This window comes from Phoenix dactylifera, unplaced genomic scaffold (assembly GCF_009389715.1).
Source record: "Phoenix dactylifera cultivar Barhee BC4 unplaced genomic scaffold, palm_55x_up_171113_PBpolish2nd_filt_p 000144F, whole genome shotgun sequence".
NCBI lineage: Eukaryota > Viridiplantae > Streptophyta > Magnoliopsida > Arecales > Arecaceae > Phoenix > Phoenix dactylifera.
Genome location: NW_024067699.1, coordinates 236104 through 250417, shown reverse-complemented (window position 1 = coordinate 250417; position 14314 = coordinate 236104). Strand labels below are relative to the sequence as shown.

The 14314-nt window shown below is 40.3% G+C and overlaps 1 protein-coding gene across 2 annotated transcripts in view; it reads left to right on the top strand.

Moving 5' to 3' along the window:
* The window catches only part of LOC103714805, a 28358-nt gene that overhangs the window by 7937 nt on the left and 6107 nt on the right, over positions 1-14314 (top strand). Inside the window, exons 8-9 of one of the 2 annotated variants that reach the window (XM_039116904.1) lie at positions 3236-3348; positions 3735-3903. In XM_039116904.1, the coding sequence (XP_038972832.1) occupies positions 3236-3348; positions 3735-3903 (282 nt within the window). Of the gene's footprint in view, positions 1-3235; positions 3349-3659; positions 3904-14314 lie in introns of both variants that reach the window. The other variant, XM_039116903.1, reaches the window with a different exon arrangement.

Genomic DNA, 14314 nt, shown 5'->3' with positions numbered 1-14314 from the left:
AAGATAAGCTAACTTTTAACTGTCCCCATGGTTGGGTAAAGGCTTTATGTTACAAAGTTTAGTTCACAATTACAAATTTTGCATGTCTAATTCCTAAATGTTGCCATGGGACATTGTTTCAGAGTTTGTTAATCATATTATACATTCACTCTTGGATACATGGTACGGGTCTATGCTATTTTTTTTTGAGTTGCCACATGAACTTACATCATTTAAGCTGATATGATCCTTTTAACCCAAAAGAGAACTCGACACTCACCAATTATTTGTTGCAATTAGTTTAACTAATCTAGAATTAAAAAATGCTTGAAAATAATAGGATTTTTTCTTCGTTTTCTGCACCAAACATGATTCCGGAGGTTAAAGTATTGAATTGCTACAAAAATGCATGGAAATTGACAAATTAATGAATCTATGATCGAGCGAACCAAGGCATTTTTAAAATGCAATTTCTCTCTAAAAAATAATATATCTGAAAAGCAGCATGGCCTAAACTCATCCCAAGTTTTACTTGTAGTTGTATTATTGATATAAGAAAGCTATGGAAGAGGACCTATTAGGTTTTAGGAAAGGGACTAAATCTATGGTTGCTGGAATTTTAGGTTATTATCCATGTTTTGGTAAAAATGAAGTAGAAGGACAATGTTCTTAAAGGAAACAGACATTGGTTGACTGCAGTATAACTAGGAGCAATTACATGACCCTGATTTTACTTTTCCAAGAGGGCTTCTGAGTTCAATTATTGTCTTCCTGATGTTCTTGATAAAAATAAAAAGTCCAAAAGTTTAGATCAAGGGATGCCGTACCGGCTTGAACCGGGTGGTACGGGGCAAACGGTACCGTACCAGTTCGGTAACGGTACTGGGTACGGATGACGTACCAATACTTGCTACGCTAAAAAAAACTCCGTACCGTACCGTACCGTATCAACACTGTGTTAGTGTGACACTGGTATGGGGTCCGGTACCTACACGATGAACCTTGGCTCAGATAATATAAAAAATCTTTTGTTGGTTTTTTATTTTCTACCAAACGAAGCAGATAATAGACTTGTATTTTAAGAAAAACAAATATTTTACTTGCAACCAACTAGACTTTAAGGCACTAACAAATTTTAGTGGAATTAAATTCATGGCAACGTCGTTGTGCTGGTACTGGGCTTCGTACTGATTGTCCGACGGTACGGCCTCGCGTTGTGCCGTGCCGGCTCAGTACTAACACAGTAGAGGCAGGGGAGAGGGAGAATGGGAGAGAGAAAAAGAGAGAGTGGGAGAGGGATGGAGAGGGAGAGGAAGGAAGAGAGAGGTTGGCCGGTGGAGGCCGGAGAGCCTCCGTGTGGAGGAGGCGGAGGCTGGGGGACGCGGAGGCAGGGCTCCGTCTCTAATCCCCTATTTCGTTTGAAACAGGGCCCGTAGAGGGCTCCTTTTATTTTTGCCAATTTTAAGTTGAAGACGGCAAATCCATTGTCGGGGCTCTTTTTAAATAAAAAAACTTAAGTAAAGTTGGCAATGGGTTTGTCAACTCAACTTAAAATCCGCAAAAATAAAAGTGCTCACCTCCGGGCCCTTGTTTCAAGCAAAACAGTGGACCGGAGCGGAGCCCTGCGTCCGCGTCTCCCCGGTCTCCGCCTCCTCCTCACGGAGGCTCCCCGGCCTCCGCCGGCAGCCTCTCTCTTCCTTCCTCTCTCTCTCTCCCTCTCTCCTCTGTCTTTCTCTCTCTGTTTCCTTTTTCTCCCCCTTTGGGGATGGGGTCTCGGTTTCGATGACGGAACCGTCTCGATCCGCTGCCTGTATAGCTCGGGATGGTTTTGCCGACCATGGTTCATGGTTTAGATGCTTATAATGTGTTTATCGGTAAAAACAATCTAAAATAGTATGGTTAGAATATAGTAGAAGTACTCTATACTCCAGCATGTAACTTCTTTCACAAGAGCATATCTCATTAATTGCAACATATCTTGAAGATGAGTAATATCTTCTATGAAAGATGATCTTGAAAAAAACATTGAGAAATAATTTTCCTAGATAATATGAGATATATTTAAAAAAACAAACTGCTCCGCTCTTGATGAACTGGGAGTCACCTCCCTAGTCTTAGGATGATCTTTGGTGGAATAGCAACTGCTAAGATTAGTTTAATGGAAAATCATCAGTCAACACCCCAATTGATGGATATCGGAATCAATAACATATTAATAATAATTTCAGCAAGTTGCTTTATTGAACAAATTTCTGTTTGTCTAAAGGAAACTCAACCCCATATTACATTATAATGATCCTTTCAATAGGAATACGAAAGCCATTATACTCTGTAAATCGTAGGCTCTCTAACTTCGAATATGACTTAGAAAAAACTCGACAAGCAAAAACAAGACCAGGTCCAAACTAAAAACACTAAGTTCAGCTCCAATCGGATGGTTCATTCAATTAATATTTACATTGGCGGAGGGAGACTTTAGAATCAATAAATCAGCCATCATACCAGCAATGCAGGCCTTATTGTTCTATTAAATTTTCCTTTAAGTTGCTAAGGTATGTTTCAACCACATACACCAAAGAGGCACCTTTCCACTTTATCCACCCAACTCTAATCAATTAACTATATCCTCAATCTCTCCACTTCATACATATATTTCCTTGTGAGTACATCTTGGGTTTTTACGAGCAATTAGATGTGCACATTGTATATAGTTGTATTATCTATGTATGTTATACACTGAACTCATAATATATTTGTGGTAGTAGCAATTTGGCGTGTGCAATACATGTCTGAGCGAAAAGCAAAGAGAGAGCAAGCCATAGAGTCCAAAGTGTTTAGAAGTCTAATCAGAGTCCAATCTAATTGAGAGTGTAATTAAAAAAAAAGATTCAGAGTCCAATTTGTTTGGGAGTTTTATGAAAGCGATCCAATATAATTGGGAAAGGAGAGACTGTGCACATGATAGTTGATGTGGGCATGAAATTCGGATAACTACCAATCAATATGAAAGTGTATTCTGGTATAAAAAAATGATGGATAGAATCAAGAAGGAATATTGTTTTCATTTCAAAACTGTCTTTTTATGTACAGTACAAATAAGTTGATCTTGGGCTGTTAGTGGCTTCACTATGCTATTGAATTTTTCTGACTATTTCTCCTAAATTATATGAAACATTATAGTAGGTTAAAATATAACAGATTCTTTTTTCCCCAGTTTTATATCCAGATGAGGTGAATCTTGTATATCATGTTGCAGGAACTACTTTACCCAGTTGTCGAATCTGGCAAATGGCTTCACTTTCTAGCCACATGGGAAGATCCTTTTAGATCAACATTCTTCTTGGTTTTGATTCTTTATCTTGCTTACAGGTAATATTCTTTTCAAGGTTTCAACAACTGCTGGAACAAGGCGGTACAAGTGGTCTGTACCGTTCTGGCAGAAAATTGACACCGGTGCATGGTGTGTCAATATGGGATGCAGTCCTGCACCGTGTGTCCATATTGGTATTGTGCCAGTTTTCAGTGCCGGTTTTTAGAACCTTTCTAATTTAACTAATGTTTTGCTATTATATATGGCCCCTCAATCCATTATACTCGATCAGTACATCTATCCTATATGTTATACCTTATTATTTCATTTTTGTCTGTTATGTTTGACAACATAATATTGTGACTTCTAGGGATTGGGTCAGGTACATATTGCCTTGCATTTTCTTATCTCTCGCCGTTCTTATGCTTTGGCACAAATACTGCAGCAAAAGGAAACCACTGGGGGCTTTTCAGATCAAATCTCCCCCTACTAAGAATGCAGTTGAGCAACTTTTGACTTTGCAAGATGCAATTGCCAAAGTTGAAATTCTTATGCAGGCAGGAAATATTATTCTTCTCAAGTTAAGATCTCTCTTGTTTGCAGCAATCCCGAAGGTTTGTCTCCTCAGCACTTCAACCAAGTGTCCAAAATAACACCTTATAGTATGTTTCTGGATATGATATATTATGCTACCCAGCATTCTCAATTTATGGTGTATCATATTTATTAGTGAAGGATCTTAAACAAATTTATAAGTTATAGCAGAATACCCCTCAGGGGTATACATTTGTTTTAATTACTATAGCCCCAATAGCAGGTTTAAGTCTTTCCATTCTTTATAGAATCTTGCTAGAGGTTTTCAAACTACAATGAAATTTCACTACCACCGATTACCCTAATCATTTGTAAGCATATAAAAACACAAGTATGATAAGTGTTCTTTTGTTTTTTTTTTGGCACTCTGGTGACATGTAGAAACATGTTGTAACTTGAGGTCCATGTGTTGGAATTGTTGAAACTTGAAAGTCATGGTAGAATCTGGTAGTCCTTAATTTTAGTATGTTTATTGTGTTTGTGACTATACTTTTTATATTCATTTTGTATGTGGACACGCATACAACCTTTTTTGGTTGTTTCCTATATCAATGGTGACTTTTCTGATTAAATATTGTTTGACTCCATGATTTAAGTCAAAGTTATGTTGATTTTGAGACTTGCTTCTCAATTTTGTAGTATTAGAGTCTTGATACTATTGTTCCAATATCTCTGGAAAAAAAATTCAGATCTACAGATATTTGGAAATCCATCTTGGCTGCTGATTGAGTTGTCATTGTTATCTTTACGTAGCCCTGTTCCTTGCCTAGTATCAAGAGCGCCACTAGTATCTAATGAATTTCTTCTGGTTGTCTTCCAGAAGGTTTGTTGGCTGAACTCATATGTAGGCTATTTAGCATATGATTAGTTTCTGATAAGGTCTTTTTGAGTTATTCACCAAAAATTTATTAGTTCTTTCCATAATCTGTTTCTATAGTCTGATCTTGTTTAAATTAATCCAAGTTACTTCACTTTTCAGTGGATCTTGATTCACCACCAAAACTTAACAGGCATTTGTACCTTTGGTTTCTTTTGCATCCACAATCCATATTAGTAGTCATCATGTTTTCTCAGGGTATTAATCGTAATTCTTGTTTTTGGTCCCTTCTAGTGCTAAATTCCCCTGGTTAAATACCTGTTGGCCTGTCATGATGCTATCTTCAGATCTCTACGGCTTATACCCCTTCTAGTTATTGAATGAGTCTTCTTGAACCTTGTTTGGTATGTCACTGGGCTTTTTTCCTGCTCTTGATTCAGAGATCTACATTTTCTTTCTTCATTTCTAGCTCACCTAACTTTTGATAATCATTTTTCTTGTTCTCAATTATGTTCTTTCTTCTAGAGTCATTTCTTAGTATCTACTTTCTTATTTTCTATATGCTTGATCCTGTAATCTACTTTTACACATACAATTTTAGCATATAAAGGATCCATAGACTCATTATTAGTTTGAAGGATACTCTTTCTTGGTGGTTTATTTACTGGTGTTGCCCAGATAGACAACCCAAGAGGGGGGGGGGTGAATTGGGTTTTAAATTAATTTGGATAATTAAAACGTTATGGATGATTAATTAAAAACTATTGCAAGTTATTTAATTAATGCTAAGTGCTGTGAGTGATGTGAGAGGAAGAAGAGAAGAGACAATCCAATGCAAACACAGAGTTTTATAGTAGTTCGGAGCTACCCCTTGCTCCTACGTCCACTCCCCAAGTCTCTCTTGGGAATTCACTATAACCCCTTTGGATTACAGCCGGTTGTTTTGCAAGCTCATAACCAAACTTGTTGTTTTACGAGCTCACAACGAACTCGGTCGGTTTTCCCAGGCTCACCGACTAGAACCAACCCCGATTGTTTTTCCGGGCTCACAATCAAATCCTTACACACGTTGGTTTTTAACTTGGCTCACCAACCAACCTTAGTCCCCTTGATTCAATCCCCCGATTGAACCAAGTAAATACAAGTTATAGAAAGAAAGGAAAATAAGCTTCTCAAAAGCAGATGTAAAACAATATAATCAAAAGAGGAGTTTAGAAGCCCTCAAACGCTTTTAAGCTGAAGTAGAGGAATGGCTTCTTGAACTCCGGTCTCCTCTCGAATGTGTAGTCGACTTGAATGCTGGAGGAGAAGGCTTTAATTGCTGGAAAGATGTAGGTGGAGCTGTAAATGCAGATCTTCCTTTTTCGTTGAAGAGCACGTTGCAGAGCTTGAATCCTTGATTAGTTGGAGTGGAATGACTATTCTCTGCCTTGCTACAGTCTTCTGTGGCTATTTAAGCCAACCCCCACGGAAACTAGCCGTTACACTGTTTTTTCTGCCCGTTCTGCACACTCTGCGCAGCCTGACAATATGACCGTTGGTGGGTTGGAGTCGACTCGCGCGATCAGGAGTCGACTCGGCTGTAGCGGGAGTCGACTCAAGCTTTTCCGGAGTCGACTCGGCAACTGTTCCAAATTTGAATTAAAGTTGCCGTCACGACTGGGAGTCGACTCGTCTTGACCCGGAGTCGACTCGCCAACTTCTGGAGCTGACCTGGCAATTTTGGAGTCGGCTCATCCACTGAAGTCCGTGGATCCAATTTTGAATTTTGTCCACTCGAGTCGACTCGACTGTCCTTGGAGTCGACTCGAATCTCAGAGCCCGAACTCCCGATTCTCTGTCTTTTGGCTCATCCAGTCTTGGAGTCGACTCGAACTTCCTTGGAGTCGACTCGGCTCTCAGTTTCCGAAAGTTGGTCTTCTGCCTTTTGACGTGAAGCTTGTCTTGGAGTCGACTCGAGCTGTCTGGGAGTCGACTCAAATCTCAGAGGCAGTAACATGGTTTTCTGTCTGTCGGTGGTCGCACAGTCTCGGAGTCGACTCGCGTATTGCGGGAGTCGACTCGAATCTCAGAGTCCATAAAATGCTCTCTGACCTTTTCTTTGTGTACCGCTGAGAGTCGACTCTTGCTTTCTCTGGAGTCGACTTGCCAACCATCGGAGTCGACTCGCGTTCCACTGGAGTCGACTCGAATCTCAGACTCGAAAATTGCTCTCTGACTTTTCTTTGTGTACCTCTTGGAGTCGACTCTTACTACCCTGGAGTCGACTCGTTGAACATTGGAGTCGACTCGCGCACTTCAGGAGTCGACTCGTTGACAGGTTCTGAGATGAGGCTTTCTGTTCTTCTTTCTGTTCTCAGTCGGAGTCGACTCGTACTAGTCTGGAGTCGACTCGAGCTCGTGCCAGTGAACTTGATACGCTTGGAGTCGACTCGTGATACTCGGGAGTCGACTCGAGTCTCAGACTTTGGTTCAGCAGACTTCTTAACTTATCCAAAATACTATGAACCAAATCTAGAGATACTTGGACAGGATTTTCACTGAAACACTCAATTGAATTCATTAGTAATCACAAGATATACTCAAATGCTTTGAGCTCATCAAAATCAAATGGGGTTTTAATCAATCACTCCACAATCTCCCCCTTTTTGATGATGACAAAACTTTGAGTATATGTAAAATGACTTGCTCAATAAATAATGAAATAAAATCCATAAATGAATTCAAATGTCTGATAATTTAATTTATCCAAGTTTGAAAGGAGTGAAACAGCAAATTTCGAAGTTAAAGCTCCCCCTTTCATTTGGAATTATATAAGCCTTCATATTATGCAATCAATTGTTTGGCTTATATGTCATTAATGATTTAGCTTGATTAAAATTCAGATTCTCCCCCTCAACATATGCATTCAACTATGTTTTGACTCTCTGAATTTCCTTTTAATGCTATGAAGTTTTTGAACTGAATTTTTTTTTGTTTTTAGAGGGAAAATCTGTCAATTTGTTCTTGAGTAGGATTCAGCTAATCTTCGAATATCCCTTGAATAGATTCTGGAGATTACTCCATTAGGAGCCCCAAAAGAGAGATAATGAGCCTCGAGGTACCGAATCCACTTAGAACAAATTTGTGTGTCTTGTTATTGATTTCCATTGATTTCTTTTACATATTTCATCCATATTTCTCCCCTTTTACATATTGTATACATATTTCTCCCCCTTTTTGTCATCATACGAAAAAGGAGGTAATCACACACAATCAATGGCACAACCAATCATCAAATGGCACAGAAATGAAGATAAGATGTCTACTCATTGTATTGATATGAATGTGAATACATTTGAGCATACAATACGTAAAGCAAAGCAATACAAAACAAAGCAAAAAGAACATCTATGGTCTCCTCGAGGATGAAGATCCTCCCTCGAGGATGTATCTCCCCCTCTCGATGATGCATCTCCTCCTCTGGAGGATGTGGCTCCTCCTCTCGAGGATGTGGCTCCTCCTCTCGAGGATGGTGCTCCTCCTCTCAATCGGCTCTGCTCCATGAGGAGGGTGACTGCATCGGTGACATGGCCAAGCTGTGTGATGATAGACGTGGTGGCTCTGCTATGTGTAGTGGAGAGCTCTGTCACCGACGCCTGAAGCCCAGTCACCAATGTCTGAAGTGCGTCCAGCTTGTCGATGAGTACATTCGCCAAGCGCTCGGCCCCCTTGGTGGTGGTGTGCATGTCACGACCTATCTCCTCTCGCATCTGTCGAGTGGAGCTCGTGACCTCACTCATGCTGTGGAACTGGGCCTGGACCAAACTCCGGACATTGTAGATCTCTTTCCGTACATGAGCCGTCATGTCAGTCACGGCTGTCAAGGAAGGGACCAACTGAGAAGAGACGGGTGCAGGAGTGGGAGCAGGCACCGCACCTCGGAGCTCCCGAAGCAGCTCATCCCCTCACCTCTCTGACTATCTCCTGTCGCAGCTCCCGGAGCTGCTCAGGATCAATCCGGACCGCCATAGAGGGTGGTGCCGAGGAGGAAGGTCCGGCGGAGGTGGTAGGAGCAGGAGGAGTGGATGGAAGGTCTGGATGGTCTGGAAGGTCTGGGTAGTCTGAATCGGGCTCAGGACTGGGTGAAGGTCTGGTGGTCTGAGCGGTGAGGGTAGACTTCCTAACCCATACCCCCTCTCTCTTCCGAAACCCCATCCTGTGCATGGTCCCCGTACACAAGCGATCTGTCCATCGCAATGCACGAGAGGGTTCCCTCTCAGGAATGGGAATCTCGTACTCCCTAAAGAGAAGAGTAAAAATCATGCCGTATGGGAGGGTGAGCCTAGGTCTATCTAGGGGCTCACACATATACCTATATATGAGTTTGGGGAAGTTGACCGGGGTGTCCTGAAGAATATAAGACATAATAGCTAGGTCCCTCTCATTTACAAAATCAAATCTTCCTGTCTTAGGGAAGACAGACCTGGACAGAATACTCAAAAGGATTCTCACTTCAACAGGAAGTGAGCTAGCAGATACCTCGTCTAGGGGGGACTGAGGTGGATGCCCTAAGACGACCGTAAGGGCCTCAACTCTATCCTCAGGGTGTGCGGGAGCCACCCCTACTAGTGGAAGGTGGAGGATGTGGCCAATAAGATCCTCCGTGACAAACACAGGGACACCGGCTACTGTGCCCTCGATACCCCCATCTCCCCGATGGACGGTACCGTAAAACTCTCTAACGAGCCCTGGATATGTGGGGAGGTCCAATGTAAGGAAGAACTCTAAGCCCTGGGCTCTAAGCCTATCACCTATGGTGAACCCTTCCCGGGAGAGGAAGTCGAAATCGACATACCTCCCGGTGGAGACGACCTTCCCGGCCAATGGCCTCGCGGGAACCGCCCTAGGCGGGGAACGAGCCGGAGGTGGTTGCCTCGCGGGATCGTGCCGCGCCTTGGAGCGCTGCTCGGGACCGGCCTCGGGACGGGACCTCTTCCTAACCATGGTCTTACGAGGCATCTTGACCTAAACGGGAAGAAACACCTAAAGGACGGAGAAAGGTCGACGGAGGAGACTCGGGACGGACCGGAGACGACCTAGGAACGGACGAAAATCCTAAGAACCGGTGAAAAATCGACCGAACAGAGGTTGGAGACGATCGGGGAAGACCTAGGAGTCGGCTCTAGGGCTTTTTGAACAGTGGCGGCTTGAAAGAAAAGTGTTTGCGAAACGACAAACCTAGGGTTAAAAAGTCGGATCCCGACTGCGAGTCGACTCCCCTGAGTCGCGAGTCGACTCGACCTCGAGTCGACTCCAGAATATGCGCGAGTCGACTCTCCTTATGCGCCTGTAGACTTCGAGTCGACTCCCGACAATGTGCGAGTCGACTCCCCCTCAGCTGCCATCTTTGCGAGTCGACTCCTGCAAATGCGCGAGTCGACTCCCCCTTAGGAGCCGGCTCTGAAACTTACTCGAGTCGTCTCTAACCTTGGCATGCACCTAAAAGTCATGCTATAACCGTGCCAAATGAGGGAAAATCACCTAATTGGGATCTGATTTGATGATCATTGAATGTAAACTCTATTTTAACCGTATTCTAATCATCAAAATCAATTAATCTAGTGGAAACTCTCACTAGGATGGATCAATCACTCCTAATCCCCTCCTAAGCACGCTAAACCTCTCTTCACTTAGGGGTGTTGTAAAAATATCTGCTAATTGATTATCAGTACAAACAAATTGGAGTGACACATCACCATTCAATACATGATCTCTTATGAAGTGATGTCTTATCTCAATGTGTTTAGTTCTTGAATGTTGAATTGGATTTTTAGTTAGATTTATGGCACTTGTATTATCACAATTAATGGGGATTTTATCTTGTTTAATGCCATAATCTTCTAATTGTTGTTTAATCCACAAGATTTGAGCACAACTCCCGGCTGCCACATATTCAGCTTCTGCAGTGGATAATGCAACCGAGTTTTGTTTCTTGCTAAACCATGAGATTAGGTTTTCTCCTAGAAACTGACACGACCCGCTGGTACTTTTTCTATCAAGCTTACATCCAGCGAAGTCTGAATCTGTGTACCCTATTAAGTTTAGGCTAGATTCTTTAGAGTACCACAGCCCTATGTTCTTAGTTCCTATTAAGTATTTAAAAATTCTCTTAACTGCAGCTAGATGTGATTCTTTAGGATTAGCCTGATATCTAGCACACATGCAAACACTAAACATAATATCAGGTCTACTTGCAGTAAGATATAGTAAAGATCCTATCATACCTCTATAAAGTTTTTGATCTACAGATTTACCTGATTCATCTTGATCTAATTTGCATGATGAGCTCATGGGGGTGCTGATTGATTTGTTTCCTTCCATATCAAACTTCTTGAGCATCTCCTTGACATATTTTGCTTGATTGATGAAGATGCCTCCTTCAGATTGTTTGATTTGAAGCCCGAGGAAGTAGTTCAGCTCTCCCATCATGCTCATCTCAAACTCACTCTGCATCAAATCAGCAAACTCTTCGCAGAGGCGATTGTTAGTAGCACCGAAAATGATATCATCAACATAAATCTGTACTAATAGCATCTCCTTATTTTGCTTTTTCAGAAATAATGTTGTGTCTACATTTCCCCTAGAGAATTCATGTTCTAATAGGAATTTACTAAGTCTCTCATACCATGCTCTAGGTGCTTGTTTTAATCCATAAAGTGCTTTGTTCAGTTTATACACATGATTAGGGTATTGATGATTTTCAAAACCAGGAGGTTGTTCTACATACACTTCCTCATTAATATACCCATTTAAAAATGCACTTTTTACATCCATTTGAAATAGTTTGAAATCCTTAGAGCATGCATATGCTAATAATAGTCTAATAGCCTCAAGTCTAGCTACGGGAGCAAAGGTTTCATCAAAATCTATGCCTTCTTCTTGATTATAACCCTTTGCCACTAGTCTAGCCTTATTCCTTATAACAATTCCATTTTCATCTAGCTTATTTTTATATATCCATTTTGTACCTATAATTGGATATTTAGAAGGTCTCTCTACTAGATCCCACACTTTGTTTCTAGTAAATTGGTTTAGTTCTTCTTGCATTGCATTTATCCAATTTACATCATTTTCGGCTTCTTCTATATGTTTGGGCTCAAAGTGTGAAACAAAAGCTAGATGGTTATTTAGATTTCTAAGCGAAGCTCTAGTCCTAACCGGTTGAGATGGATCATCTAGAATGAGTTCCTTAGGATGCCCGTGAGCATACCTCCAAGCTTTTGTTAGCCCATGATCCACAATAGCCTCTTGGCTTGATGATTCTCCTTCAATCAACTTTTGATTATCATCTTGTAATCCCATCTCATCTATCTTTTCCTCAAGTATTTCAACATCATCATCAAAATTAACTTTCTTACTAGAGGAGATGTCACTAGAGTCATCAAATACTACATGTATAGATTCTTCTATGACTAAGGTTCTTTTATTAAATACTCTATAGGCTTTACTAGTTGTAGAATAACCTAAGAATATTCCTTCATCAGATTTAGGGTCAAATTTCTCTAGATTATCTTTCCCATTATTATGCACAAAACACCTACATCCAAAAACATGAAAATAATTAACCTTTGGTTTTCTGTTTTTCCACAGTTCATAAGGTGTTTTCTTTATAATGGGTCTCAATAGAACTCTATTTAATATGTGACAAGAGGTATTAATGGCTTCTCCCCAAAAGTACTTAGGGAGGTTACTTTCACATAACATAGTTCTAGCCATTTCCTCTAGTGTTCTATTCTTCCTTCCACAACTCCATTTTGTTTGTGGTGTCCTAGGTGCTGAGAAATTATGGGTTATCCCCTTTTTACTGCAAAATTCATCAAATGATTGATTTTCGAATTCGGTACCATGGTCACTTCTAATGGCTATGACTGAAGACTCTCTAGCATTTGTTACTTCCTTATGGAACTTCTTAAAAACAGAAAATGCTTGATCCTTATGTGCTAGAAACATGACCCATGTGTACCTAGAGTAATCATCTACTATAACTAGGCCATATTTATTTCCACCTAGGCTTGTTGTTCTAGTTGGACCAAATAGGTCCATGTGTAGTAATTCTAGAGGCCTAGAAGTAGAGACACATTTTATGGATTTAAAAGAGTTCCTAGATTGTTTGCCAAATTGACATGCTTCACATATTTTGTTCTTTTCAAATTTTAATTTTGGCAAACCTATCACGCAGTCTCTTTTAACTAGTTTTAGTTATTGTGTCCATGCTTGCATGACCTAACTTACGGTGCCATAACCAACTAGCATCATTATCTTTAGTTTCATTTACAACTAGACATTGGTTATGTTTGCAAGATCTTCTAGGTCTACAACATATACATTTCCACGTCTAATTCCTTTAAAAACTAAACTATTATCATTAGGATTGTTATAATGCATAGTGATGGTTTAAACATAACATCATATCCTATATCACATAATTGACTAATGCTTAACAAGTTATGCTTAAGACCATCAACATATCTAACATTATCTATAAAAGTAGAAGGGGTGATTTGAACTTTACCAATACCAATGATATGACCTTGGTTGTTGTCTCCAAAAGTCACAGCACCTCCCTTCTTAGCTTCAAGGGTGAAAAATTGATCTTTATCACCCGTCATGTGCCTTGAGCAGCCACTATCCAAATACCAGCGGTTTTTGTTGACCTTGGCTGCAAGACACTCCTACACAAGCAAATCATGTCATCTTAGGTACCCAAGTTTTCTTGGGTCCTTCATGGTTAGTCAAGTTGGTTCCTTTTGGAACCCATACCCTTTTAATTTTCCTTTTTGTTTTACTTTTCCTATAATCACATGCATTTGCCTTATGTCCTATAGTTCCACAACAAAAGAAGTTACTAAGAAGTTTTGTTTATTTTTTGGTTTATACCCTAAACCCGCTTTATTAAATACTGCTCGTTGACTATTTAGTATCATGTTTAATTTTTCAGAACTATATGTAAATTTTTCAACTAAGGGTTTGTATTTGTTAAGTTCTTTAGTTAGTGTTTGATTTTCTGCTTTTAGATCATTAAGTTCTTTTGTAAGATCCTTATCTAAGGTTTGTTTATATTTTTAAGTTCTGAAAATTCCTTAGTTAGTTTTTCATTATCTTTAGTTAAGGTGTTAGTCTTTTGAGTTAAAAGTTGGTTGTTTGTTTTAAGTTCAATATTTTCTTTGGTGATTAAGTCCTTATCCTTAACTAATTTATCGTATTTATGTAGGTATGATTGATTAGCTATTTTCAGTTCTTTATTCTTAAGATTTATAGCCTTATATTCTACCATTAAATCATTAAATGCATCATAAAGTTCATCAAAAGAAAAATCAAAATGCGTATCGGAAGTTACCTCGTTTTCGTTGGCCATGAAGCAGAAATTGGCCTTCTCTTCTTGTTCTTCATCCGATGATGAAGATGATGCGTCGGAGTCCGATAGGGTGGTGACAAGGGCTTTCTTCTTCTTCTTGTACTTGCTGCCCTTCTTTAGTAAGGGACACTCAGCTCTGATGTGTCCCGGCTTTTTGCACTCATAGCACCCAATCCCCTCATTTTCTCTTTCCTTACCTTTGTCCTTGCGGTAGGAA